The sequence below is a fragment of the Sugiyamaella lignohabitans genome, chromosome C, assembly GCF_001640025.1.
Source record: "Sugiyamaella lignohabitans strain CBS 10342 chromosome C, complete sequence".
Lineage (NCBI taxonomy): Eukaryota > Fungi > Ascomycota > Dipodascomycetes > Dipodascales > Trichomonascaceae > Sugiyamaella > Sugiyamaella lignohabitans.
In genome coordinates this window covers 2,025,899-2,052,153 of record NC_031671.1, presented here as the reverse complement: position 1 = coordinate 2,052,153, position 26,255 = coordinate 2,025,899, and the positions used below count along the sequence as shown (strand labels likewise).

Genomic DNA, 26,255 nt, shown 5'->3' with positions numbered 1-26,255 from the left:
CTAGCGGATGGTGGCTGATGGGTGGATGTGTCTGCTGTGTGATGATGACAGCAGTGAGCGACTATCAGTGGGTGTGTCAGAGTGGGATAGAGTTTGTCGTTAATTTCGCAGTCCGTATTTTATTTCGTTTCGTTGTGTGTGGTGAGATATGACAGTGGTAGATGGAGGTGGTGCACGCTCGTGGTTGCCGTTAGGGTGAGTTTCAGCGATAAGGCTCGCGGGTGCATTATCACGCAAAATGACTGGTGCAGTGAGCACGGTTATTTGCTTTTTATGCACGTTAATTTTCTTTTTATGCCGCTTATAACCGTTGTCGTGCTGGAATTTCGCAGTTCGGTCGGTGCCAGATGACGACACAAGAGTCATCTGAGTGATAGAGATAAGGGCTGCTGGGAGTGCGAATTGTGTGCCAGGCTAAGAATGCCCACGGCGAATCGTATAATTTTAATATAAATACTGGATCTGACTGCTCACTTTCTGCTCATTATTTCAATTCTTCATTTATTAAATCATCGAGAGCTGATCATTTATCTTCCAAAGGATTTACTCTTTTATTGAATTACTTATCTTCTGAATCAATTGTTTACCTGCTAATAATCAATCGACAGCTTCAATTCTTCTCAGCTAATTCAATTGATTCCTGTTTCAATCCTTATCTGTCAATCAATCGTCCGCTGATTCAATTCCTTATTCCAAACCAATCGGACCAAATCAATCGAACAATGCACTCACACTTCCTAGTATTTCTTGCTCTCGCCTCTTCCCGGGCATTTGGTGCACCCGCTTTACCTGTGAACTCTACTTCCTTCAGCTATGACCTGACAGACCCCGAACCCGCTAGCTTCAGCGGCTACACACCAGACAGCAAGTCTGTTGCTGGAGAGTACTACTACGGGGGCTCAACTGCTCCATACAATGCCGGCGATGTGTCGTTTCTTGGACTGTATCCCACAAGCTGGGACATATCTGACTTGGAGGCCATATTCCCCGGAGACTGGGGCACCACCGGTCTCATCTACCAATACAACTACACCACATCGCTCTACGACGACCGAGTCATAGTAGACTGCTTCTGCATCAGCGAGTCGCCATGCTCGTGCGATATCAACGACGCCCAATCATACTTCGACGACCTGCCTGCCAGCAGGTACGTTAGTTTCCCCAACAGTCCCTCCAACACCGCCTACTTCATTAACGGCACGCTCGATGGCACCATAACCACCACCGCTACATGGCTCTCCTCCCACAGACCAGTAGTCTATTCACTAGGAGCATTCTTGGCCTGTGGTTCTGGGGGTGCCTTCTACTACCTGATGAGCTACGGCTGGCTCAGCTCCATCTTTAGATGTTTCTTCTAGACTTGTTTCCTCTATTCCTGCTTTACTTTAATAAATTGTAATCTTGGTTACCTGCCTCCGGCGGCGGGGGCTGCGCCCAGACCCCCCAGCTCCTCTCGCTCCGCTCGAGTCGTTATGTCGAGGGTCCCAGAAACTTGCCGAGGGTCTGCCTCCGGCGTCTGGGCTGCGCCCCAAACCTCGGCTCCTCTCGCTTCGCTCGAGTCGTTATGTCGACGGTCTCCAGAACTTGCTACTGGTATAGGCTATTCAGCTAATTGTATATTCTGTACTCATCTGACAAATCTCTGAACACTGAACAGTTTCTTCCTCTTTATTGATAGAGAGTATCATTACCAGACGTTTACTTAGTCTGGAGCAGTAATTCAGACTTCGATGTAGTTGGGGTTTTGCATTGAGAACTACAAAATAGTGGTATCAAGGTGGGCCCAGAAGAACGAACATAGCTATGAACGTTGTTCCAAAGGTCACAACTGAATTGAAAGACTTGGAGTGCTTTAACTGTCATCTGAGGGGGCATAGGAGGATACAGTTCCGAACCCTACGATGCTATGTCCACGAAAAGCGATTTTGCGCTTGTGAATATAAGCATCCATGTTGGTAGCGGATGGCAGCCTGGTGGTCAGTTTGAGGATGACTGAATTTTAGAAAGTATACACCCTGGGAAGTCTGACAGCTAAGAATCGCAATATGGATGATGGTAAAAATATGTCGATTTCTGGCTTTGTGCTAGTTTTTTCTTATTTCACAGCAGCTGTTCACACCCCGACGCAACGACTCGAGTGCAGCGAGAGGAGCTGAGGGGTCTGGGGCTGTGCCCCAGCCGCCGGAGGCCGACCCCCCAGCAAGTTTCCGTGACCGTCGACGCAACGACTCGAGCGAAGCGAGAGGAGCCGGGGGGTCTGGGGCGCAGCCCCAGCCGCCGGAGGCAGAGAGGGTTGAGAATGAGGCATTACTATTCCGTAAATAAACATAATTATATCGGTCATGACGTCGTGAAATATTAGGCTTAAGAGACCCCCCCGTGGGACGTGGTCGGCTGGGGTTGTTGTCGAGCTTGGGCCTGCTGTCGCAGCATGGCTTGTTGCATCAGGAGCGTGGATTGGTTGGGATTCGCCGCTGGCTGGTTGATGCTGTTGGCGAGAGTTTTCATTGTTATGGGGGCAGGTGCTCCAGACCCTAAGTTTGCAGTGTTGACATTGGTTTGTTGCTGCTGCTGCAGAGCAGCTAGTTGGCGTTGACGAACATAGAGGGCTTGTTTTTGTTGCAACTGCTGTTGCTGTTGTTGCTGTTGTTGCTGCTGTTGCTGCTGCTGTTGCTGTTGATTTTGTTGATTTTGTTGTTGCTCCTGTTGCTGCTGTTGTAATTGTTGTTGCTGCTGCTGCTGTTGCTGCTGTTGCAACTGCTGTTGCTGGGCGAGATAGATATTCGGGTTGATATACACACGCGGAGGTCTAGCATACTGTGCTTTAGAAACGGTGTCAAAGACAATGGTTCGTCCAAGAACAGCACCTGTCGATGCCATTACAGCAGTCACGCTGCTTTGAGCGTCTCCAAGACCGGGTGTATTAGTAGAAGAGACGGATGTTGGGGATCCACTCGCTGCCGAAGCCGACCCAGTAGCTGTAGCAGCCGACGAAATAGGTATCGTGGGTAGTGGAGGTACAGTTGTGATGGATGCAATCAAAGTCTCTCGTAGCCTGAAAAACCCAGATCGTAGTCTAGTAGGCATAATGACTTTTCTCTCCAGAGGAACAGGATACGCTCGTACCACACCCGCCATGACCTGTTCAAACTCCTCTTCATCATTAAGTGGAGTGTCGTCCATAAGAGCCTCATTATCTAGTTCGAGCTGCTGTTGTGTAGATAAAGACGCCAGTTTGACCTGATTTCGTTTCTGATACGCTGCTAATAATAGATCATATGGCTGGGACCGGCCCTGAACAGCTCTTTTAGCACCCATAGAGTGGGTTTTACAGGTCAGAGATCTGGCACACAAACTTCCATTTGGCAGGGGAACTCCACACTGTTTTTCGACATCTACTTTGATTTCTTTCGGCAGTTTGGATGCAGTAGGTCGAGTTTTCTTTGCTTTTCGTTTCCCACCATCCGGAGAAGAAGTGACATTCGACTCGTCTACCGAGTCAGAATCAGGGTTCTTGGCTACAGATTTACCCTTTAATTTCCTGGGACGTTTTATTTTCTCCGGTTTGGGACTGGCACTAGTACCAGAAGCACCCGATAACTCGTTCATTTCTGCTGCTTCTTGCAGTTTCCGTTTAGTAGGACGACCCTTTTTAGTGATTTTGATGGTTGGCAAGGGACCTGACGAAGAACCTTCGGCATTATTTCCGTCTGCCGATACAGACATTACTTTACTCTTATCCTTTGGTATCCTTGGGATTTTGACCTTGGTCGATTTCTTGGTTTTCGGGCTATTTCCAGCAGCAGCAGCGGCAGCAGCGGCAGCCGCTGCGGCCGCCAACTTTTCACGAGCAACCTGTTTGCCATATTTCTTGGTCATATATTTTGACGGCGTTTTACCCTCTTTTAAAGGGGTAGCCGAAGGAGTAGCCATGGCAAAGTCGCAACGACAAAAATGTCGTTAATTACAATTGCAAAGTGATGAAGTGCAATTCCCGATTCGTAAGAATATGCCAGTTCAGCAGCAGATACCATGCGTCATCGACTCTCAAAATAGCGAAAAAGCAGATGGTGGTCTGGGCTCTGGAACAAGTGTAACGAGCCCACTAAAGATCACCAATGACACGAAGCAAATGTTGTAAGCAAAAAAGCTCTAACACTTTTAGTGCCTGAAGTGACTGATATATAGAGATTGATCCAGATGTTGAGAAAGCCAGTTTCCAACAACCGCGAACTCGATTTTTATCTGCCGGTTTTTAGGAGTTTACAGAAGCGGGAGCAGAAAAAAGGCTCGTTTCCAGTGCTACTCAAACGGTCGGTGCACAAAATCCGTGTTGCGTGGTTGATTCACGCGTCTTCGGTGTCCGCTCCTATTAGTGTCACTTACGGAACATCCAACTCAAACCTATCGCTAATCTCTCACTTACTCACTCTCTCCCGCTTGCTCGCTCGCTCGCTCTCCAAACTCTCTCGAAGCACAGCCGTGCCATTATTACGCGACCTTGTTTCCACACCAACCACCCTTACCCTATCTACACCCATTTCCCCGAGTCAACTGAACCCACCCCTCCGAGCCCATCAGCTCCTGGATACCCCCCCACGCCCTCCTCGAGCTTTGCTCGAGGAGCCACGGGGTCTGGGGCGGAGCCCCAGCCGCCGGAGGCGCAACCCCCACCCCCCAGCACCAGATGTACCCCAGTTAGCGAAGTGGGTCCCTGCTGCAGAGACCCCCGGCAGGTGACCGGGGTGAGACAGGGTTCTGCAAAGAACGACGCAAGCAACCCGGGCCCTGGCGTCAGCCCCACGCCACAGCACCGGGCCAATCGTAGGTGGTTAAGAAGGAGAGACAGAAAGACAGCGAGCGATCTTGTCAGATCAGATTATCACCCGAGCGATTGCTAACTTCACCAAAAGTCAATTGATCCTACAACTTCGCCAAAAACACACCAGTCTAACTATGTCTTCTATCGTCCTGCGTACCAACGGTCTCCGACTGGCCAGATCCGCTTTGTCGAGCCCTGCTTTCGTCGCTGCTCGCAACTACACCGAGGGTGCTACCGGAGCTCCTCGTGGCGAACAGGGCGGTGATGCTTTCAATGTATGTTTTTTGGGGAAGGGGGTGTGCCTCCGGCGGCTGGGGCTCCGCCCCAGACCCTGGTTGCTCCTCGAGCGAAGCTCGAGGAGGGGTGACGGGTCCTGGAGAGAGTACTAACGGGGGGTTGTAGAAGAGAGAGAAGGCTAATGAGGACTATTATGTCCGTCAGCACGAAGCTGAGAAGATCAAGGCTTTGAAGGCCGAGATGTAAGTAGTGTCGTAGTTACGTGGGAGTGTCAATTGAGTGAATGGCTAACGGTGTAGCGCTGCTAAGGAGAAGGAGATTGCCGACATCAAGGCCAAGAACAATAAATAACCGGTCTGTCGTCTATCGTTCGTTGCGTTCTATTCAGTAGTCAGTTAGTTAATAATTGTGGAAAACAACAATGTCAGTCAATCAAATTAAATAGCAAAAATACAAATACGCCCGCCCGCCACGGTCCTAGCAACCGAGCGAAGCGAGCCACGGGGTCTGGGGCGGAGCCCCAGCCGCCGGAGGCACAGGAGGGCACCCCCAGAAACGAGCTTAGTCGATTTCCATGCCGCCAGCAGGAGCAGTCTCGCCGAATGAGAGAATGTCGTCGGTGAGTTTCGAGGCCTGGACGACCTGGAAGCTGATGCCGGTCGAGATCTTGGGCTCTTTAGGCACTTTGAGGAGTGCGAGCACCTCGTCGTTGTGCACCTCGTATTTACTGTGTAACCAGGAAGGAGGAGCCACTTTGTTACCACCGGTGAGTCGGATGGATTCGCCGAATCCGGACTGCGATTGCGAGGCAGGGATGAGAACGACAGTGGTCATTTCTCTGGCAACAACAACTGGTTGTCCGCTTCTAGAGGCAGCTTTCTTGGCAGATACAGACCCGTGTTGATAAGCATCGATGGGGATGAAGTCAATGGCTTCAATTGGCTGGGGAACAAACAGATGGTGCTGGACGACCTCGTTGAGTCCCAGTCGGTGCGATTTCAGCTCATTGTCGTCGTCCGCTAGATATGACAGTTTGAAGGGATATACAGACGTAAAGTTATCGGCTTTGCTCAGCAGGTTCTTGGATGCTTTCAGCTTCAAACCATACGACACTGTATAGTCTCGGGCATAAATAGATGGCTTGTATGCAGTAGCAGTGGTGGAATCAAGAACGGTTCTGTATTTAAGAACACCTTTTTCTCCACCAGTAGCAGCCATGCGAATATCTACCAGCCAAACTTCACCAGGAACAACCTCGAAATCATCTCCAGGTCGCACTTCTTCCCAATCTTCAGCCTGATCCTGACTTTGCTCGGGTTTAGTGGCCCGGTTGTATGCAGCTTTAACCTCGTCTAATAATCTGTCCTCTTCCAGTTCTTCGTCCCAAATAACTCCCTTTAAATCCGATTCTCTAACAGCATCACTTTGGCCTGCCAAGAACCTTCGAACTCTTCTGACTCTACTGCCAGGAGCCACCTGTGTTCGGAACTCAGATGCAACCGTCTCTACCAGCTTTCTGATTCTAGTACCTGTAACAGGACCAGTCTCAGCAATTAATGGATGGTTATTTGTATTCAACGACAGACTCAACAGAGCCAATACAGCCTCAGTAGCCAAATAAGCTGCAATCAGAGCATCGGCCTCAGGGCCCTCGAGAGGTTCCTGAGCTTTACCAGCAGCTTCTCTTTCGTCAGGTCGTACTACTGTAATAGTACGAGATACCTGGGCTGTATAACCGTCAATATGAACACCAAGAGTGATTTTGACCAAATCCTCGTCATAAATAGTACCAGCTTGAAAGCTGTCATTCTCCTCGGGAGCGACTCCCGATGCGAAGGTTCCCTTCTCAATCTGAACCGGCAGCGCAATACCCTTTTCCTCGACATTTTTCTTGAAAGCACTAGCAGTGGCGCGATGAAGAAACAAGTCTCCCAAACGACAAATCTCACCCACCGTCTTATCAGCATGTTTAGGCGATTTCAGCAGCGCCAGCACGTATGCCAGGCCTGTCTGGGCAATCTGGCCGGCCAAACGGTACTTCTGCAAAGTCGAGTCCACAAGCTCATTACGCTCGTCCACGAGCTGTCTCTGACGAGACGTCAGTTCCAATTCCATTCTAAATTATTTCCAAAATCACGAACCGGTCCTAAACACTAAAAAGACTCTCGAGCTCTGATCTGAAATATTTTTATTTTTTCACCTCTGCACACTGCATAAAACGGTACACGGCTGGAAATTTTCTTTCTGCAGGGACCGCCAGCCGCGTCAGGGGGGTGCTCAGGGGGTGCGCCTCCGGCGGCTGGGGCTCCGCCCCAGACCCCGGTGGCTCCTCTCGCTGCGCTCGAGTCGTTGCGTGGGGCAATCCCGGAGCAATCTCCTGCGAAGCAGGAGCTACGGGGTCTGGGGCGGAGCCCCAGCCGCCGGAGGCAGCGTGGGCAGCGTGGGCATAATACACGATTCAATATAAATTACACCTCCTGTTTAGGGGCGGACGAGACACTGCCGACTTCGGTGTGGGGAGAAGAGTGGATGGAGGACGAGGTGGAGCGGCTCTTGCGGAAGAAGAGATACGCTAGAGCGAGAACGAGGGCTACGACAAAGAGTGTGACACCGGCTCCAATGCCTCCAGCTCCGGCCAGAGAGAGGTTGGAGGTGGAGAATTTGAAGTTGTGGGCAGCGGCGTTGAGGTAGTCGGGGCTGTAGACTTTGCAGAAGTCTTGCGACCAGGCAGAACAGGTGTTGCACCAGGTTTTGAGGTCGGTGATGGATTTCTTGGTCAGTTCACTGACAAAGGTGGTGTAGGGCATCTCGGTAGAGTTGGAGCCAAGAATCGGGTAGTAAAGGACGGTGTCGGACTCGTCTGTACCGTTGCGGAACCCGAATCGAATCATTTTGTCGTTGTCAGACTCGACAAGTTCAAAGACTGCACTGGCTGCATAGTTGATGATACCGGTGAAGGTGGTGTCGACGGTCTGGTTGACGTTGTAGAGGTCGAGGACTCCAAAAAGCTGGTAGAAAATGTCATAGGCACCAACAGCATAGGTCATGTATGGAGCATCTCCAGTGGTCTCGGTCAGATTGAGCTGCTGGAGAATAAATCCTGCCATGGTCTGGCCGCCAATAGTGGTGTCGAGGTTCGACGAATTGTAATTGAGAGCCTTGCTGTAGATATCTTGTAAAGTACGGACCTGGTGGAACTCGTCGGTCTTATTAGCAATCAGATTGGCAAATGTCTCGTTATGAACGGAGTTCACCATGAAGTAGTCAAACACTCCATAGGCATTGCCGTAGTTCAATTGAGCTTTAGTCAATTGGCCTTCGACAAGAGGAAACAAACTCTGATAGAAGTTGAAAGTAGACGTGTTGAGTTGATGGAATTCTGGCGAGTCCATATACGCATTTGAAGCATTGGTATAAACAGGGCAGTTAGCATCGCCCTGAAGCCAGATACCATCTGGAGTAGATCCGTCCATACCAGTGAAATAAACGTACTGGTACCCACCAAGAGGTGTCTCAATAAACGAGCCATTAGCAAGAGAACTTCCTTGAACAGTATCAGCTTGACCATCAATACTAGTCAAAGGAGGATACAGACCTTGTAAGAAGCCCTGAGCAGTCTTTTCCAGAACATCACTATCAGAAGCAAAAGCATTGAACTGATTAGGTTGATAAGTCTGGTTCAAACCTTGAATACGGAACCCACTGTCATTAGACATGTACCGATTCTGGTAAAACTGGCCCGATTCAAACGCTTCCCAAGACCCCTCAGGAGTGAGGATCTTGGTACCTTCATGTGAGTCCTTTGACACTTTCGTCAATCTGTCGGCATGACGACCGAAAATAAACACACCCACGACCGACTCGTCAGCCGCCAAAACCGGCGACAGCGCCAAACCAGTGAGACCAGCAGCAACAACAGCACCAGTTCTCATTTCTCCAACCGCAAAAACCTATTTTTCACTATCAAACAATTGCAGATGAAAAGTTCTCACTCTGCAAACCAGTTTTCCCCTGTGACAAACCAGTTTTCCCCTGTGACTAGCACTACAACAAAATCACAAGAAAAACGAATTTCAAAAACCGAAAAAAAACCAACTCAACGACTGTTCTCCACACCTGCGAATCCGATGAACCTGCTGACACAAAGCGGCCCTTATATACCTCCGTCAATCGCAGATAAGCGCACCCTGCACCGCTCCCTGAAAGATCGGCACGCTACACACTAACCCCACTTGGAAACTCCCCACTATCTCCCCGCGGCCTGCCTCGGGCCACCCCCTTTCGGGCAGTTTCAGGGGGTGGTGGGGTCGTGCCTCCGGCGGCTGGGGCTCCGCCCCAGACCCCGCTGCTCCTCTCGCTTCGCTCGAGTCGGGCGTCGACGGGCCAGTGGGGCTGGAAAATTAGGGCTCTTTTCAATCCTGGGTTTGTGAGTGCAAACCCAATAAAATCGATCTGATGCTGAACCATGCACCAAAAACCGGCAATCAGCTCCCGTTTATAAATCCAAAAAATTGAAAACTGAAACGAGCACAGGTCAGCTGTACCCCCAGCGGTCAGCGGGACTGAGGTGCCCGACTTGAGCGAAGCGAGAGGAGCAACCAGGGTCTGGGGCGGAGCCCCAGCCGCCGGAGGCAGACCACCACCCCCTGAGAATGCCGCAGGGTAACCACAGATGCAGTTCGTGATCTGCCCGAGGGGTTCTGGGTTGATACCAGTCAACGATGCGACCAAGTTATCTGTTAAGGAATAGGTTTGTGGCCCTGTTTTCGCGGCCCGGGTGTGGGTTGTGCGATAATGCGAAGGAGGTGCTACGGCAGACCGAGCTCGTGAGTCCCGTCAAGTTCGCGGTGACCGAGATCAATATCGACGAGCCAGTGAACAAAAAGTGGCATGATCTGTATGCCTTTGATGTGCCCGTGATTCATCTCTACCACAATCAACCAACTGCTAGCACCGGGAGTCAGAGTGCTGAAACTGATCTGAGTAAAGGAGAGTACACTAAATTGATGCACCGGTTTAAAGTAGACCAGCTGGTGTCGGAACTCAGCAAACTCGAAGGTGCGAAGTAACCGGGCTGGGGGGTCTTGCCTCCGGCGGCTGGGGCTCCGCCCCAGACCCCGCTGCTCCTCTCGCTACGCTCGAGTCGGGCTATGGGGACGCATTTGTTTTATATATTTGTGTGTATATATAATTAATGAGAAAGGATGAAACGGAACAGCAGTCCAGAGACAAAATAAGATGCAGGAGCTGGCGGTCCAGGTGTCTTGTCATGGGACGATAAATATTAAATACAGGCTGCTAACAAGACAGCCACAACGAACAAAAGAAAAAACAGCAGAAAGAGAAAAACTCGAACCAAAAGTGACGGATGAATATGTGTGAAGTGATGCGATGTGTGTGAGAACGAAAAAATAATAACAATCATAATAATAAAAATCAAGGGATGCCTACTCGTCCACGGCATCGGCGTCGGCTTCGTCCGACGTATCGCCCTTCACCTTGGCTCCGTGTTTATTCCGGACATGTTGCATCATATTATCTTTCCGCGAAAACACTCGTGCACACAGCTCGCACTTGAAATCCTTCTGCCCATGGTGCATTGTCTCTATATGGCGGAACAGATGCTCCCGCCTGGCAAACGCCCTTCCACAGTTATCACAGCCAAACGTCTTTTTAATCGCCATACTCGGCGTGCTCCCGGGCCGGTTGGCTGCCCGCGAGTTCAGTTTAATCACATCTCTACCTGGAAAATAGTGGTGGAAATCTGGGTTTTGTTAGTGTCTTTCTAGGGGGAGAGGGGTCTGCCTCCGGCGGCTGGGGCTCCGCCCCAGACCCTGGTTGCTCCTCTCGCTTCGCTCGAGTCGTTCTTGGGGGGTCCGAGACACTCGACTCAAGCGCAGCGAGAGGAGCAGTGGGGTCTGGGGCGGAGCCCCAGCCGCCGGAGGCACACAGGCCACCGCGAACTCACCTTCCCGATCTTGTTCCGACTGTGAGGGTGGAGACGGCGGACTGCCGACTTTGAATGTGGCCAGTGACCGTTTTTGTGGGTAGAATTCTGTTTCGTAGTCCTGGGAGGACGAGGATGAGGACGACGAGCCGTAGGACGGGGTCCGGCGCCGTTTGCGGGGCGACCGTGTTTTGGGGGGTTTGGTGTCTTCGTTTTCTTGACGGAGGCTCAGTAGCACCATCGCGGCTGCGTTCACTTCGGACATGGCACGGGGTATGCGGTTGTGGCTCTAGCACTGGTAGGATCAAGCGCTGAGAATCGTCCAGGATCTGGATGGCGTGTGGATCGTGTGGACTCCAGGAATTCTACGACCCCTGGTAGCTGTGAATAATATGAAATAAATAAGGGTGGTCAGAACCTGAAGGTTTGGTACTGCCAGAATAGAAATGAGCTCTAACTGCACCGTTAAGTGATAAAGTGCAGAAATGATATAATCTTGTCGAAACCAGGATTTTGACAACTGCGATCGTATCAACAACAGCAGCGGTAGCAGATGGTCAGAGAGCAGCAGCGGCAATGAGAAGGCCGTCAAAGATATCACGCGATGATAATATCCAAGTGCTGATGTCGGATGGATACAATAGAAACAGTGTTGTGGACCAGAAACAGTGGGAATAGAGGCGTTTGTGTGTAGGACGAGGTTTACCCCTGGAATGCCTTGTTATGTGTTGATATGTATGGTGGTGAGCGACAACCGGACGGCGATACCAGGTATAAACAGAGCAACAATCCACAGAAAAATCCCAAAACCGGTGGTAAAAACAGGATCTCTGGAAAATAGCCACTCGATATAGTCAGTTTACAAATTCGATGGACGGATAGTTTGCGTTTTACAGCCGACCCTGAGCACACAAAATGCACTGTTACACACAGCAAGTTACAGGGGGCGGCGGGTGTATTTAGGTAAACAAAATGCAATCACGGGGTCCACAAAAACCAAACCAGAGAGTTTATTATCGTGACAGTAATAGAAAAAGATTTTTCGAGTGTTTTGGAAATAGTAAACTGGAAAGAAATAGTCGATATCAAACACCGAAACACCACAGGGGGAGGGGGTAGAGATTATGACGCTAGTGACACCAGAATCAGCCAGACCTATATTTTGAGTCGATTCGAATGAGCTGTTAGCAGACAAATTAAATTGTTTTCGGGGTCAAACCAGATTTTGATTTAATATCGGATTAACCAAAAACAGTTGAGAAGGAGAAACCCCACGAAAATCTAGGGGGTGTGGGATAAAGATAACGATAAAAGCACTTGGCCAGGCAGGTCGGTCGGGTCAAGGAGAGACTAAATAAGAAGGGATGGTAGTTCCTTTTTTCACAGGGGTATTTAGATGTTAGGGCTAGGCCGGTCAGCCCCCAGTCGGTGCTAACTGCAGCAGCGAGGGTTATTTTCCCTTTGTAAGCACATAATCCTGTCGGGCAGGTGGTAGGTTATATGCATACCCAGACGGGTTGATGGCGTAACCTCCGGAGCTATTATTTCTGACTTCCGGCCCTCCGGACCCTCTAAAACCATCTTTTCCCCACCATTAAACCATGACTCTTTCACCAACTCAGTTCTTTCAACCAGAAAACACCTAATAAACCGAAAAAAGGTGAAAAAAGACCCAGTTGAGCCTGTATCAGGTGGTGCAGTCATGACCCCCAGCCCGGCCAGGCTGGGCAAGGGCTGCTGCACCACCTTCCAGGGGTAAGCCGAATGGCGAATTTTCAGGGGGCGGCATCTCCCAAACGAGAAGGAACGAGGGCCGCACATACAATCACACGCCTGTCCTTGAACCCTGAATCTGAACCACCCTGCCACAATAACCGCTATCAGACAACCAATTTTCAATCCCACCCGGTCCGGACCGTCTCAACTGCACCTGTGCCAGATTCCGTCGCGGCGGTTTCAGGAACTGCGACCAGGTTTTACCTGCGATCTGCCCTGTACGAACCCCAGACACCGTCCGCCTGTCACCGGCCTGCGTCAGGGGGGCCGGGGCGAGCCTCCGGCGGCTGGGGCTCCGCCCCAGACCCCGCTGCTCCTCTCGCTTCGCTCGAGTCGGGCGTCACGGTCCCCGCCGCTCCGCGAAGCGGAGCACAACCAGGGTCTGGGGCGGAGCCCCAGCCGCCGGAGGCACGCCCTGGGTGCGCTCGAGGATCGGAATCGAGAATTTTGCGGTTTGGATGGGGGGTTCTGGGAGCTCGGTGGTGCAGGTCAGGCGTCGATCGAGTCGCTGCGGCTCTCCCCTGAAATCGACAGAATGGACCATCCTGCACCCCTGAGTTTTCTGGTTTGCCGCCGTCGCGGCTGTGGCTGTGATGAGCGGAGGCGGAGCTGGTGGCTCAGGGGGATAATGTCGGGAGTTGAGAGAGTATGTGAGGTGGTGGGTGTGTAGATATGGTGTCAATGGTTATTAGAGGCCATGCTGGTGGCTCGGTTTGTGTTCTGGTTGAGAAGTGAGTGGGATAGGTGTGCTGCTGGTGGGGTGGTCTGGCAGTCTGGCGGCTGTGGGAGGTGGAGCTGCCAGATCAGGCCGTAGCGAAAGGCTGTTAATCCTGTTCAACGGGTCGAGTGGTTGAGAGCTGTGAGAGTTGCTTGGTAGACAAACTGGGACCCCAACGCCCGACTCGAGCGCAGCGAGAGGAGCTACCAGGGTCTGGGGCGGAGCCCCAGCCGCCGGAGGCATGACCCCCTCCCCCAGAGAACGGTTTAGAGGAAGTGTAGTTAGTCGTGTGACCGGAGAGACTGGGATTGCGGGTGAGAGATACGGTGGGTATGTTCAGCCGTGCAGGTGATGATGATAGACGGTGAGACACAAAGTTTGGCGGATGCAAGACGCTTATCGCTAGATATATACATTGCACTTGGGACTCTTTATCTGTGGGCACGGGCGAGAGTGACCAAATATTTTCGATCAGGTGTCGATTTTGTATTTTCGTTGATATCTATTTTTTTATTTTTTTCAGATTTAAAGTTCTAAGTGCTGGTGCCACGCTCGGAGATGTGGGCTTAAGCGGATTTAGTGGTGAGTGCAATTGCTGTTCCGGGAGCTGGTGAAGGAATGACTGACTAACGAGCGATACAGATCCGAAGACGCCACTGCAACGACACGACACAAGCATTGTAGCAGTTCGCCATGACTCTACCTGAAGATGAACTTCGCGAGGTGCAGACCAACGAAGTAGAGGCCCTGAAGGCCATTTACATGGATGATTTCGAAGATTGTACTGTTCAGAGCGCTGCTTGGAATGTAAGTTTCTTTGCCTCCGGCGGCTGGGGCTTCGCCCCAGACCCCGTGGCTCCTGCTTCGCAGGAGAATTAGGACGTGTTGGTGAGTGGAGAACTAACTTGTTGATAGAAAAAGCCAAGTCCGAGTTTTAAAATCCGCCTGAAATCAGGATCCGTTGATGAGAATGACAGTGGATCCGGGGCAATGACCTTGGGAATTAAGGTCACGATGACCAGTACATATCCCAAAACAAAGCCGTTGATAGTGATCGATTCGCATAACAATTTACATCCTCGGCAGGTGGACGTGCTCAGACAATTGACCGAGAAAACGATTAAAGAGCTCGTCGGTCAGGAAATGATTTTCGAAGTGACCTCGGTTTTGCAGGATCAGTTGAACGAGTATGAGAGGTTAGGAGCTGAAGCCCCTAGTTTAGAAGAGGAGAGATTGAATAGGATAAAAGAGGCTGAGGAGAAACAACGTCAGGATGAAGAGAATCGCAGACGTATGAAGGAGGCGGAATCCAGGGAGGAGCAACGTGTTTTGGACGAAATGGTCCGAGAAGAGTTGAATAGACGTCAGAAACAGAAGATGAAGGACGATTTCTTGTCAAGAGAGGAGGAAGAAGCCGAGGCATTGAATGATGGACTTGGAATTGTCACTCCTACTGAAAGTAGTGTGAATCTTAAAGGCGCTGTTACTGGAAGTGGTGGTGGTAATGTAAGCGCCAGCAGTAATAGTCGGAATGGAAGCAGCGCCAATCTGTTTGCTATTTCTGGTGGAAATTCGGTAGGTTTGGGGAACATCGAATCAAACGATTCGGTGGTTTTCGACCGAGTGGTGACCGTCAAGCGCCAGAATGGTTCTGTATTACGGTTTAAACAGGTTGTGGGCAAGATCCCTACTACATCAAACTTCTTTGGAAATAACTATATTGTGAAACCATTTATACCGGCTAACAATGGTGACTCTAGCGAGGCTGTCGACGACGTTCTATTCATGCTGTCGGAAATTGATCTGAACGAACCGTTTTGGGACAGTATTGACGGTAGACGACAAATCCACCTTCTCGAATCGGAGTTGGACTCACTCAAGGAGTTCAGGCATGAAAATGTCGTTCCTTTATATGAGGCAAAAATTAGTCGAAACTCTTCTGGCGGCTGGAAAATATACCTATTGACTCAGTATTCCCCCATGGGTAACCTGAACGGGTTATTAGATGCAGTAGAAGCAGTCAGTCCAAAAGTTGCCAGAACCTGGTCGATTCAAATTTTAGAAGCTCTCGAGGCTCTTCATAAAGTAGGCATTGTTCACAAAGACCTTACATTGGAAAATATTGCACTATTTCGTAACAAAGACCTAGGTGAGACAATCATCAAGTTAGATTCCGTATCCTATTCGTTTAGATTAAATGAGCTCAACAAAGCTCATCTGTTCTCTTCAAAGAACAACTTGCTTCCTAACAACATGTCTTCTGTTTCAAAGAAATGGTGTCCTCCTGAGTATTCTGATGAGAATGGCGGTATCAAGCCAACCAAAAAGTCCGATATTTGGTCGTTTGGCGTGGTGTTTGTCCAGCTTATCACAGGAAAGTCTATCATCAACGAGTTTGATAATCCATTTGACTATATCAATTCATATGATGATAGTTCTCATCTACTTACTGATTTCTTGGCTCGCATATTTAAAGAATCACCTAAGAAGAGACCAAGTGCGTTTGATTTGCTGCTTTCGCAGTTTCTTCGATCCGATCCCGCCACGTTCGCAGCAGCCAACTCCGTGGTCAAGAGCACAAGCACCACTCCTTCTGACACTCTTTCATCATCCGCCACTATTGAACGCACAAATTCGGGATCAAGACCCACATACCATTTACTTGGTCGCAGGTCTTCCAACCGCGGTCCAAGACGTAGTTTCAACATGGAACGTGATAATATCGTCAATCTTCGCGCTGTTAACTCCCCACTTAGCACAGCTACTTCTAGAAACTCGGGTCCTGCTTATTCTCGGTATGCCAATGATTTTGACGAAGGTGTAGTTTTAGGAAGAGGTGGATATGGTGAGGTTGTCAAAGCGCGTAACAAAGTAGACGGAAGAGCATATGCGATAAAAAAGATCCAGGCTACTGCTGATAAGTTAACTCATATTCTACAAGAAGTATGGCTACTATCTCGTCTAAACCACCAATATGTGGTTCGGTATTTTACGGCGTGGCTTGAAGATGATTTCTCACTTGGCCAACAGGAGAGCGAGGAGTCAGACGATGACAATGCCGTTGTGTTTGAAGACAGCTCTGAAGAGTCATCTGATGATGAAAGACCCATAACATCACTTAGCTCATCATTGAGCAATCTTAATTTCAACGAGCTATCGGTCAATGCATCTCTAGATTTCATGTCTAATTCAATGGTTGAAGGACCAGAAATCCAATTTGGATCTGATTCCGACGATGATGAAGATGATGCCGTGACTGGAAGTGTAACAGAGTCTTCAGCTATTTCCAGTTCAGAGCAAGAACCTCTTGAATCAAGACCTAGAAGAAGTACTCTTCGCAAAGTCAACTTTGTACGACCGCAACCAAGAAGCACTCTATACATCCAAATGGAGTATTGTGAAAAGCACACACTTGCTGATTTGATCAAGGATAATCTTTACACTCGACCAGATGAGTACTGGAGGCTTCTCCGACAGATCGTCGAGGCTTTATGTCATATTCACAACGAAGGAGTTATTCATCGTGATTTAAAGCCAATGAATATTTTCATTGACCAAGCGGGTAACGTAAAAGTCGGTGACTTTGGTCTAGCTAAGAGCATTGGTCAAACAGGAAGTAGTGGTACTACAATAGCATCAGCTGATCAAGGGGATGACCTCACTACTGACGTGGGTACTACTCTATACGTTGCAGTCGAGGTGCTAGGCAAATCGAACGGTGCAAAGGGTCAGGGTCCAATTTCGACTTCATATAATGAAAAGGTTGATATGTATTCACTTGGAATCATCTTTTTCGAAATGGTGTACCCAATGCATACTGCAATGGAACGGGTTACTATATTGAAAGAATTACGGAAAGAGGAAGTCATTGTTCCTCACGCTTTCAACAATGTGAATAGGTATGAGTTGGAAAATAGAATTGTAAAGGCACTTCTAAACCACTCACCAGCTCAAAGACCAAGTGCAACAGAGTTATTGCAGTCTGGGTATATCCCCATTCCTCAGAAAGATGAGACTGTCAAGGAGGCATTGCGAAGTCTGGTTGATCCAAGTCCCAATTCGCCATGGCTCTATCAGGTATGTAACGCGCTCTTCTCAAGGCCTCTCCCATCGGCTCAGAGAGTTCTCTATGATAGATCGACGTCTTTTATGATGAGTAGTGTTGGCAATGGAAATGGACAGGAGAAATCGAGGTCGAGAATCGTTGAAGCTGATAACAAACTTCTCCGTACCGCAGTTATTAATACTATCAAGACCGTTTTCGAACGCCATGGCGCAGTCGAGAATAATGACCGGTCTGCCATCTTTCCTAAATCTATTCTTTACAGTTCAGGAAACGTCATGGAAGTCATGGATCCAACAGGTAATATATTGCAATTGCCTTATGATTTGACGCTACCTTTTGCACGTCGATTAGCCGAAGCCATTCCTTCGTTTCAAAAATCTTACACTATTGGAAACGTGTATAGATCAGACGAACGTAACAGAGGTACACACCCCATTGTATGTGGTGAGGTGGATTTTGATTTTGTTACAACTGATGTTGTCGACTCTATCTATGGCGAGGCAGAGACTATCAAGGTATTGGACGAGATAACAGATTTGTTCCCATGTTTCAAGCCGAATTCTGTTTGTATATATATCAACCACTGGGACGTATTGAACTCGATTTTGGAATTCTGTGGTTTTACATCTCCTCAGAAAGCATCCGCTTTAAAGCTTTTGGGACAGATTGGACAGGGTCCTGCAAGACCACAAGTCAGAAATGAACTGCTATCCAAGTCGACACTATCAGTAACAGCTTTGAACACTTTAGAATTATTTGGATTCCGAGATGAAATTGATAAAGCTGAGAGAAAGCTCATGACTCTGCTTAACGGCGCTGATATCAGCAAGGGTTTTAAGGACGCTTTGTTGAACCTTAGAATGATAGTCAATTTCTTGCAGAGACTAGGTGTAACAAAGCGGGTGTACTTTGCTCCCTTGAGTAATCACAATGAATCATTCTATCAGAATGGAGTAATGTTCCAGGTGGTTATTGAAGAGAAGCAGACTCGTAGTATTCTCGCAGCAGGTGGTCGATATGACCGGCTAATCAACCAATATCGAAACCCATCGCTAGACTATGGAGCAGCTGCACACGCAGTGGGATTCAACCTTGCTCTGGATAAGCTGGTTGATACCATGGCCGCATACCGCGACTCTATGACCAAAAAGATTGCCAAGAAGGGGTATTTCAAAGACCGTTCGAATAACAGTAGCAGCGACGAACTGCTTACAGGCTGGTTAAAGCCTCGTTGTGATGTGCTTGTCTCGTCGTTCAACACAGCCAATATCAAGGGACTTTGTGTAGATATCTTAAGAGATTTATGGGCACATGGAATCTCTGCAGACCTGGTTCGAGAATGTTATTCCTCAGAGGCATTGGTAAGTCTTGCAAAGAAAGATAATATCAATTGGGTTGTTGTTGTAAAGCAGATAAACAGTTACACTGCATCAAGCAATTATAAACCGTTGAGAGTCAAGAATATCCACTTGAAGCAAGATGTGGATGTTGCTATCGAGGATCTTATCCCACATCTGATGATGGAAATGGCTGATCGATATAACGACAGTGGTAACAATACTGGCGGTAAACACAGTACCGGATCGTTCTTACTGCCAGCACCGAATATTGTGAGTAGTATTGGAGCCAATGGTATCAGTTTGGGAGCCGGAATGAACAGCAGTTTGAGTGGTGGAGGCAGTTCCATGTCGGATGATATTGAATCGTCAGGTACAGGCCAGAGTCTCGCAATGGATTCGAATATGCCACCGTCGTCACCTCTTATTGGAGGACATTCATCAGCCGAGTACTCGCCGATTTCGACATCCACGAGCAAGATCACAGTCCTTAATGAATCAGGCAAGCTCAAAGGTGGTAAGAAAAACAGATGGCTTCTTGAAGAGAACTGTCGAACGGGACTTAACAGGTACCTGAAAAACCTCGCATCAGCACCAGTCTACTCACTAGACGTTAAAGAAGAAGTTCTAGAAGCAATTTGTGCCACGTCCCCAGACCAGCCAGACGAATGGCGCCGCAAAGTCGTAGGAATCAGTCCGTCGCAAAAAGCGTACCTGCTCAACTGCCAAGGAGTCCTTGCAAAAGAGAAGAGCCGAGGAACAGAACGAGTAATACTCTACTCAACAAAGAGCGATACAGTTCGTGTATATAATTTACGCTAACAGCCCATCATCATCATCATCATATATAGTCATTATTTAATTAATTGCATGCATTATTTTAGTAGCAACTGGAAATCCCGACGCCCGACTCGAGCGAAGCGAGAGGAGCCACGGGGTCTGGGGCGGAGCCCCAGCTGCCGGAGGCCAACACCACCCCCACCACCACCCCTTAAAATCCGACTTTTTCCCCACCGAATTTTGCTATTTCACGAACCGTAGAACCTCTTCAGGAATCCATTCCCCCTGGATCAGGATTACACGGCGCTATATTTATAAGTGGGTTGGGGTTAATGCAGTGAAAATTTCAAAGTCGCAGTGGTCAAAGAGACGCATCACGTAAATTTCACAGGTCCACATCAGACACTGGTCCAGTTTAGAAGCCGAAAACTGAAGAGATAGATCCACAGAAGATGTCTGATTCGATTTTGCACCTTGCTAGACAAGGAACTTCTGCCGTTCCCGGTGCTCCCACCATTTCCTCGCCCTCGAATGTGGTTGTTCATGCCCAGGCTCTGTTCCAGATCCTCGACCATTCATTGCGTAGAAACGCTGGCCAACAACGAGTCATTGGTACTCTTTTAGGAGTCCGTTCCGAGGATGGACTCGAGGTCGAAATCAAGAGCGCTTACGGAGTTCCTCACGACGAGACTGAGGATCAAGTTATTGTCGCTATGGACCACAACCGAACCATGTACCAGCTACATCGCAAAGCCAACCCCAAGGACGTCATTCTCGGTTGGTACGCTACTTCCAACGAATTAAATAACTTATCAGGACTTGTACAAGACTTTTACTCGCAACAATCCAGCGGCACTTATCCATATCCCGCAGTCCATCTCACAGTTGAGACCGGATCAGCCTCGAGCGACATCGACATCAGAACATATATTTCCTCGCCCGTGGGTGTAATTGGAGAAGACAAGACTTCGTCTGGCAACTGTATTTTTGTGCCAGTGCCAAATGAGGTGCGATACTCGGAAGTTGAGAAGAGCGCTCTTAGCGTTTTATCCCAAGCCAAGGACGACGAGAACAGAAGCGCCCCACTTGTCAGCGATATGAAGGCTCTCGAGGACTCGATTGTCGAGGTCATTGACATGTTGCAAAGAGTCAGCGCATACGTCAACGGCATCATTACCGGCAATACTCCTGCCAACGTGGCCATCGGCAAGTATCTGCTTAAGAGCCTCTCGTTGGTGCCATCGCTGTCTGCCGAGACCCTCGAGAAACTGTTCAACTCGCATCTCCAGGACGTTCTCATGGTGGTCTACCTTGCCAACACTGTCAAGACCCAGCTCCAATTGTCCAGCAGACTTACTCCTCTCGTGTAATTTTTGATGATGTAACGAACCCAATAAAAGTACCTGTCACTCCACTGTGGGGCCTGTCGTGCCTCCGGCGGCTGGGGCGTTGCCCCAGACCCGGTGGCTCCTCTCGCTTCGCTCGAGTCGGGTGTCTACGGTCCCAGGAGCTCCAGGGCCCGGTTTTTAAACTGTTTAGGGGGTCGACAGTCCCAGGAGCTCCGCGAAGCGGAGCACAACGGGGTCTGGGGCAGCGCCCCAGCCGCCGGAGGCATGAGGGCTCGGTTTGTAAATTGTTTTTTTATAAATTATAAATGCATGTAATAAATACCAAATAACGTCTGCTACCAAATTATGAGATGCCGCTGAATAGCGGCGACAGGGCGCCGGACTCGACCAGCTCGTCTATCAGGTCGGTGGTGTTACCGATACCGGAGGTGTCTTGAGTATCGTCCTGGATACTCTTGCGACGCCGTAGTTTCTTCTTCATCCGCTTTTTCACCGCTTTCACGGGAGTGATGACCGCTTCTTTGGGCGACGTTCGTCGTCCGTCGCGTCCTCGGGTGCTCATTGAAAGTCGTCGTGCTGTCGGTTGACTGTATACAGGCTGAAGTCCTCGGTTACGGAATGCGAACATGGGTACATCGCTGTTGAATCTGTTGGCCCACAGCGGTGTTGAGTCGGTAACAGCATCGTCTTCTCCTACATCGTCAAGCTCGTCGGTGTAAATAAACTCGTCAAGAGCCAGCTCACTGAGCTCGCTGTCGCTTTGAAACCCATTCTGCGACCGGCCACGCTTGCGACTGCGTCCGTTGCTGGGACTCGTGCCATTGGCTAGACTGTCAACAAGATCCGTGTCAATGAAAATATCCTCAATACTCACGCCATTGGCTCCATTGAGTATACTTTCGAGCTCTTCATTGCTGATGCTAGTGGTCTTGACGACGGAATATGGCGAAGGTGGTGGACTCAATGTTCTTGTGGTGAGACCGTCAATAATTCCAAAGGGTCTTTCACTGTTGAGATCCCATGATCCTAATACAGGAGGACGCGATGCAACTGCCGACGAGGACAGGATTTCGGTGGCCCGGGTGCCTGGTTTTCTAAGACTCGGTGGCGGGATGGTTAGGTCGTCGTCGGTCTCATCTTCAGAATAATAGCCAGGGTCGGTGCGATTAGCACCGCCATTGGCAGACATAGTCCCGCTTGTGTTGCCGCTGGAAGGAATTATATTACTGATCATGCTACCATCCTCACCCGACTCTTCATCCGACGTGAAGAAGTATGACCATAAATATGAGTCGTCGTCGTCTGATGGTGATGTGTTACGTCCGTTGGATGTAGACACTAAAACATGCGAACTGGTACCACGAGGCTCGAAAAAGTCATCGTCAAACGAAATCTCGTCCTCGTCGTTATCATCTTCATCCTCGTCTTCTGGTAAACTGACGACCGGTTCAGACTCAACTACTGGTGTTGTGGCATAGGGCGACGAAGGGTTGGAAAACAGATCATCCCCATTCTTCATGTCGTTCATAATCTCTCTTTCTTCTTGTTCTTCAATGTGGCCATCGTCTTCTTCGTCATACTCGTCAGCTACTTCTGGTGAGCTTTCTTCTTGTTCGAGATATGCAAGCAACGAATCTTGGTCAAACTCATCACCGCTAGAATCGTCTTCTACACCACTAGCACCACCTGCAATTCCGTCATAATCATCTTCGTCGTCATCAGCCTCCTCCTCGTCTTCATCATCATTAATAATAGCCTCTTCAACGTCTGTCAGAGGTGGTGGTAATGAGTCTGATCTGGGGAATGTCAATTTCTCGTCGTATGAATGGTCGACTATCGAAGCTCGCCTCCGTCGTTTATTTTGCAATGGGGTCACTTGTTCTGGAGATCCTTCGTCATCCTCCTCATCATCATCATCGTCTTCTTCTTCGTCCTCGTCCTCTTCATCATCCTCATTGTCGATAAACGTTGGTTTCTGAAGCTCTGCTTTTCGCTTTTCTTCTTCCAACTGTTTAGCACGCAACTCTGACAGATCAAGTCGTTTTGGTACAGGAAGCGGGGTTGATTCTCGTGACTTTCTATTAGCAGAAGCTGCTTTAGCAGGATTTTTCTTTTTGAGAGGAGTGAGAAATTTCGACGGAACTAAACCAGCATCTGAATCGGAATCAGAATCTTCATTATCATCGTCTTCCTCTTCATCATCCTCAGACTCTTCATCTGAAGACATGTCTTTTAAATTCTCGATAATGAGTTCTGGCGCTGAATCCACTGTTATATCTGAATCACCAATATCAACATCCTCGTCGTCATCCTCGTCGTTATCATTATTATCCTCGTCGTCTGGTTCATCAGCGTCTCCACCTTCACTATCATCGTCATCATCATTATTACCAGCATCATCACTATCTAATGACGATAAAGGTGATGAGTCCGAGTCGTTGTCTCCTATACTATTATATGGCTCTCGTTCATATCGCACGTTCTTCGCTGCCTTATAATGAGCCAGACTCTTTCCTGCAACAGCAGGAGAGTAATTTCCCACTGATTTTCCTCTAGCCATGGTATTTGTTTGTTCGTCTAGTCGATATCTTAATATCTCGCTTTTAATTTGCTTGATAACTTGAACCACTCTAAGTAGTGTCTCACAGGCTGCACTTGGCTTCTACTTTTCAATTAACCCTGTTGATAACACTAACTCGGTGAATTATCACTTGTTTTATCACTTGATTTACTCTTGTTGCTGTTAATTACAACCAGTAATACTCCTCTTGTGTTCTGAGTTGAACCTCCTATTTCACTGGGGGCACTGTCTAACCAAGTCCTGTTTTTATCCGTTTCCTATGCTGTGCTCTCTATTCTATCGATAACCTTTGAAAAATTGTCTGTTCGCTTTCAAAAACTAAACAATCTACCAAACCAAATGAAAGTATTAATACTTTCAAGCAACCACAGCCGACATCTTTACGCTCTGTACTGCAAACTGGGATATATATCTTGTAAATTATTGGATGTGAAATAAAAATGAAAAATTGAAAAAAACGGACTATGAGCACGGTATAATACCAAATATACCCACTCGGATCCTTCAGCACAATGTAAAAAGTCGGTTAAAATAAGAGCAAATCAGCAAATTGAAGTGTCTACTAGGTGAGATCATCAGCCAACCGTTCAATCGAAATATGTAAAAAAAATATATCCTGCTAACGATGAGCCTCACTGCGATATATGCAGCTTTCACACGACATACATAATCCGGTAAGCATAGAAGGCTCCGGAGTAAGTGGAATGTATATGTAAGTATATGCGTTATGTCGGCCCGGTGGCCAATGGTGGTTGGTGGAGAGGTGCTCACTACTTTCATCCAGTCACTGCACCGCAAATTTTTAATACATAAACCACTTTTTATCCTCATTAAACTATCTCCATTGCCATCACCAAATGCACCGCAAATTACCTTTCAAAACCCTGCCCTCGCCCCCTTTAATCCACATGCAAATTTTCACCCCTTTATCGCTAAACTGATCTGGATAAGCGCTGATTATTTTCCAGGGCTAGGGCTGGCTACCTCGTTTCTTTATCTTATCGCATCCTAAATTTTTTTCCTCGGTGCACGTGACTTTAGGGGTGTCAGGGACGGGAGACGGGTTGTGCCTCCGGCGGCTGGGGCTCCGCCCCAGACCCCGTGGCTCCTCTCGCTTCGCTCGAGTCGGGCGTCTACGGTCCCGGAGTGTGTTTTTCTGAAGTTCAAGACTTTCTATGGGGGTACCCTGCTAGGAATATAGGTCCCCCTGAGATTTGAATAAAAGTATCTGGGTGACTTCATTTTTTCTCTGTAAAATAAAAATATAAATATTTAATAAAATAAATAAATAAATAAATAAATAAACCACTTCTAGTACTGGGTCTACTCAAGTTCAGCTTATTCTTGGCGAAGCTCAGATTCAGTTGCATAAACCCCTGTTTTCCAAGCAAACTTATCACCTGTTTTTCACCTGTTTAAGAGAGGTTTACGGTGGCTCTTGCGAACCAGTCCATTGAACTATCACTAAATAATAATTCGAACGAGATTCCACATACCATTTATGGTTGCTTTTTTCTTCTCTGAGTCTCCGTCTAGAGTTTAAATAATTCTTTTCGATAAAGATGAAACTGTTAGATTTTCCGCTCGGACCCTGCATCACACTTTTAGATAACCTCACATGGCCGTTGTACGCTTCTGCACAGGAATGATGACGAACACTCAAATATCGACACAACACTGTCCAATAAAAGGAATTAAGAGTGTTATTTGGTATTAATTAACAGTAGGGTATTTTTCAGGGCTTTGTGAATATTTATAATGCTTATTTTCTTATTATTTAGCAGAGGGTAAATTCATCCCCTGAGAAGCCAGATGCGATCGGCGATCCTGTCAGATGTAAGGCTCAGTGGGAGTTTAGAGCATGCAACATGTGCTTAATTTATCCGTGTTGACTAGTGCATTTTCGGTGGACATATTTTTAGAAGTTTCGTGATCAGATTCGCGATTTTCACTTCGATTGTTTCTCTGCAAGTATTGAATATGGTCGCGTAAGTAAAGAAGAGGATGTAAGGGGATTTGGTTTTTCGAAATAGTGACAGCTGGCTTAATTGAGGAATAGAATAGAGTTTTGCTACGAAAAAGTGGGCTTTGTTCCTGAGAAGTAACGTTCAGATGAGTTTCGCAACGGTGGCCGTTTGAAGAAGTACAGGCGTGTATCAGGTGCTTTGACAAAACAGAAAAATATGTGATCAATCGCAATTGTGACTAGTTTTTTCTACTAAGCCCGTTGAAAAGGTTCTTTTGTTCCCAGAATAGTCATTGCAAATGCTAGTCGCGACGAGAAATCATGTTCTTTTACCCACACCCAAATCATAGCCCACCTCACAAGATGACGGTCGATACCGACGTGTAATTCTCCTGCGAAGCAGGAGCAACGGGGTCTGGGGCAGTGCCCCAGCCGCCGGAGACAACACCTTCCCCAGAATATACTGGTCTAACAATGATTGCAGTCAAAAGGAATACGTTCTCGTTACCGGTGGAACTGGTTATATTGGATCACACACTGTTGTGGAGTTGGTCCAAGCTGGCAGAAATGTTGTCATTCTCGACAATTTGTCCAACTCGTCGATTGAAGCTATCAACCGAATCAAGCTGATCACAGGCGTCGAGGTCCCTTTTTTCAAGGTCGATCTGCGTGATGC

General features: G+C 48.3%; 6 protein-coding genes across 6 annotated transcripts; 2 read left to right on the top strand and 4 right to left on the bottom strand.

Moving 5' to 3' along the window:
- Positions 1 to 2,364: 2,364 nt before the first annotated feature.
- SGF73 (Sgf73p) lies at positions 2,365 to 3,933 on the bottom strand (the record flags this gene model as incomplete). Its single annotated transcript, XM_018881412.1, has 1 exon — positions 2,365 to 3,933. The coding sequence occupies one exon, from the start codon at positions 3,931 to 3,933 to the stop codon at positions 2,365 to 2,367; it is 1,569 nt and encodes a 522-aa protein (XP_018734005.1).
- A 1,687-nt stretch (positions 3,934 to 5,620) lies between these two features.
- On the bottom strand, positions 5,621 to 7,174 carry ARX1 (Arx1p; the record flags this gene model as incomplete). The annotated part of the gene is made up of 1 exon (XM_018881411.1): positions 5,621 to 7,174. One exon carries the CDS (start codon positions 7,172 to 7,174, stop codon positions 5,621 to 5,623), a length of 1,554 nt encoding a protein of 517 aa, XP_018734004.1.
- A 353-nt stretch (positions 7,175 to 7,527) lies between these two features.
- On the bottom strand, positions 7,528 to 8,991 carry AWJ20_4343 (histidine acid phosphatase, putative; the record flags this gene model as incomplete). Its single annotated transcript, XM_018881410.1, has 1 exon — positions 7,528 to 8,991. The coding sequence occupies one exon, from the start codon at positions 8,989 to 8,991 to the stop codon at positions 7,528 to 7,530; it is 1,464 nt and encodes a 487-aa protein (XP_018734003.1).
- A 5,523-nt stretch (positions 8,992 to 14,514) lies between these two features.
- Positions 14,515 to 19,725, top strand: GCN2 (serine/threonine-protein kinase GCN2; the record flags this gene model as incomplete). Its single annotated transcript, XM_018881409.1, has 1 exon — positions 14,515 to 19,725. One exon carries the CDS (start codon positions 14,515 to 14,517, stop codon positions 19,723 to 19,725), a length of 5,211 nt encoding a protein of 1,736 aa, XP_018734002.1.
- A 410-nt stretch (positions 19,726 to 20,135) lies between these two features.
- Positions 20,136 to 21,053, top strand: AWJ20_4341 (uncharacterized protein; the record flags this gene model as incomplete). Its single annotated transcript, XM_018881408.1, has 1 exon — positions 20,136 to 21,053. The coding sequence occupies one exon, from the start codon at positions 20,136 to 20,138 to the stop codon at positions 21,051 to 21,053; it is 918 nt and encodes a 305-aa protein (XP_018734001.1).
- A 322-nt stretch (positions 21,054 to 21,375) lies between these two features.
- IFH1 (Ifh1p) lies at positions 21,376 to 23,592 on the bottom strand (the record flags this gene model as incomplete). The annotated part of the gene is made up of 1 exon (XM_018881407.1): positions 21,376 to 23,592. The coding sequence occupies one exon, from the start codon at positions 23,590 to 23,592 to the stop codon at positions 21,376 to 21,378; it is 2,217 nt and encodes a 738-aa protein (XP_018734000.1).
- Positions 23,593 to 26,255: the final 2,663 nt, after the last annotated feature.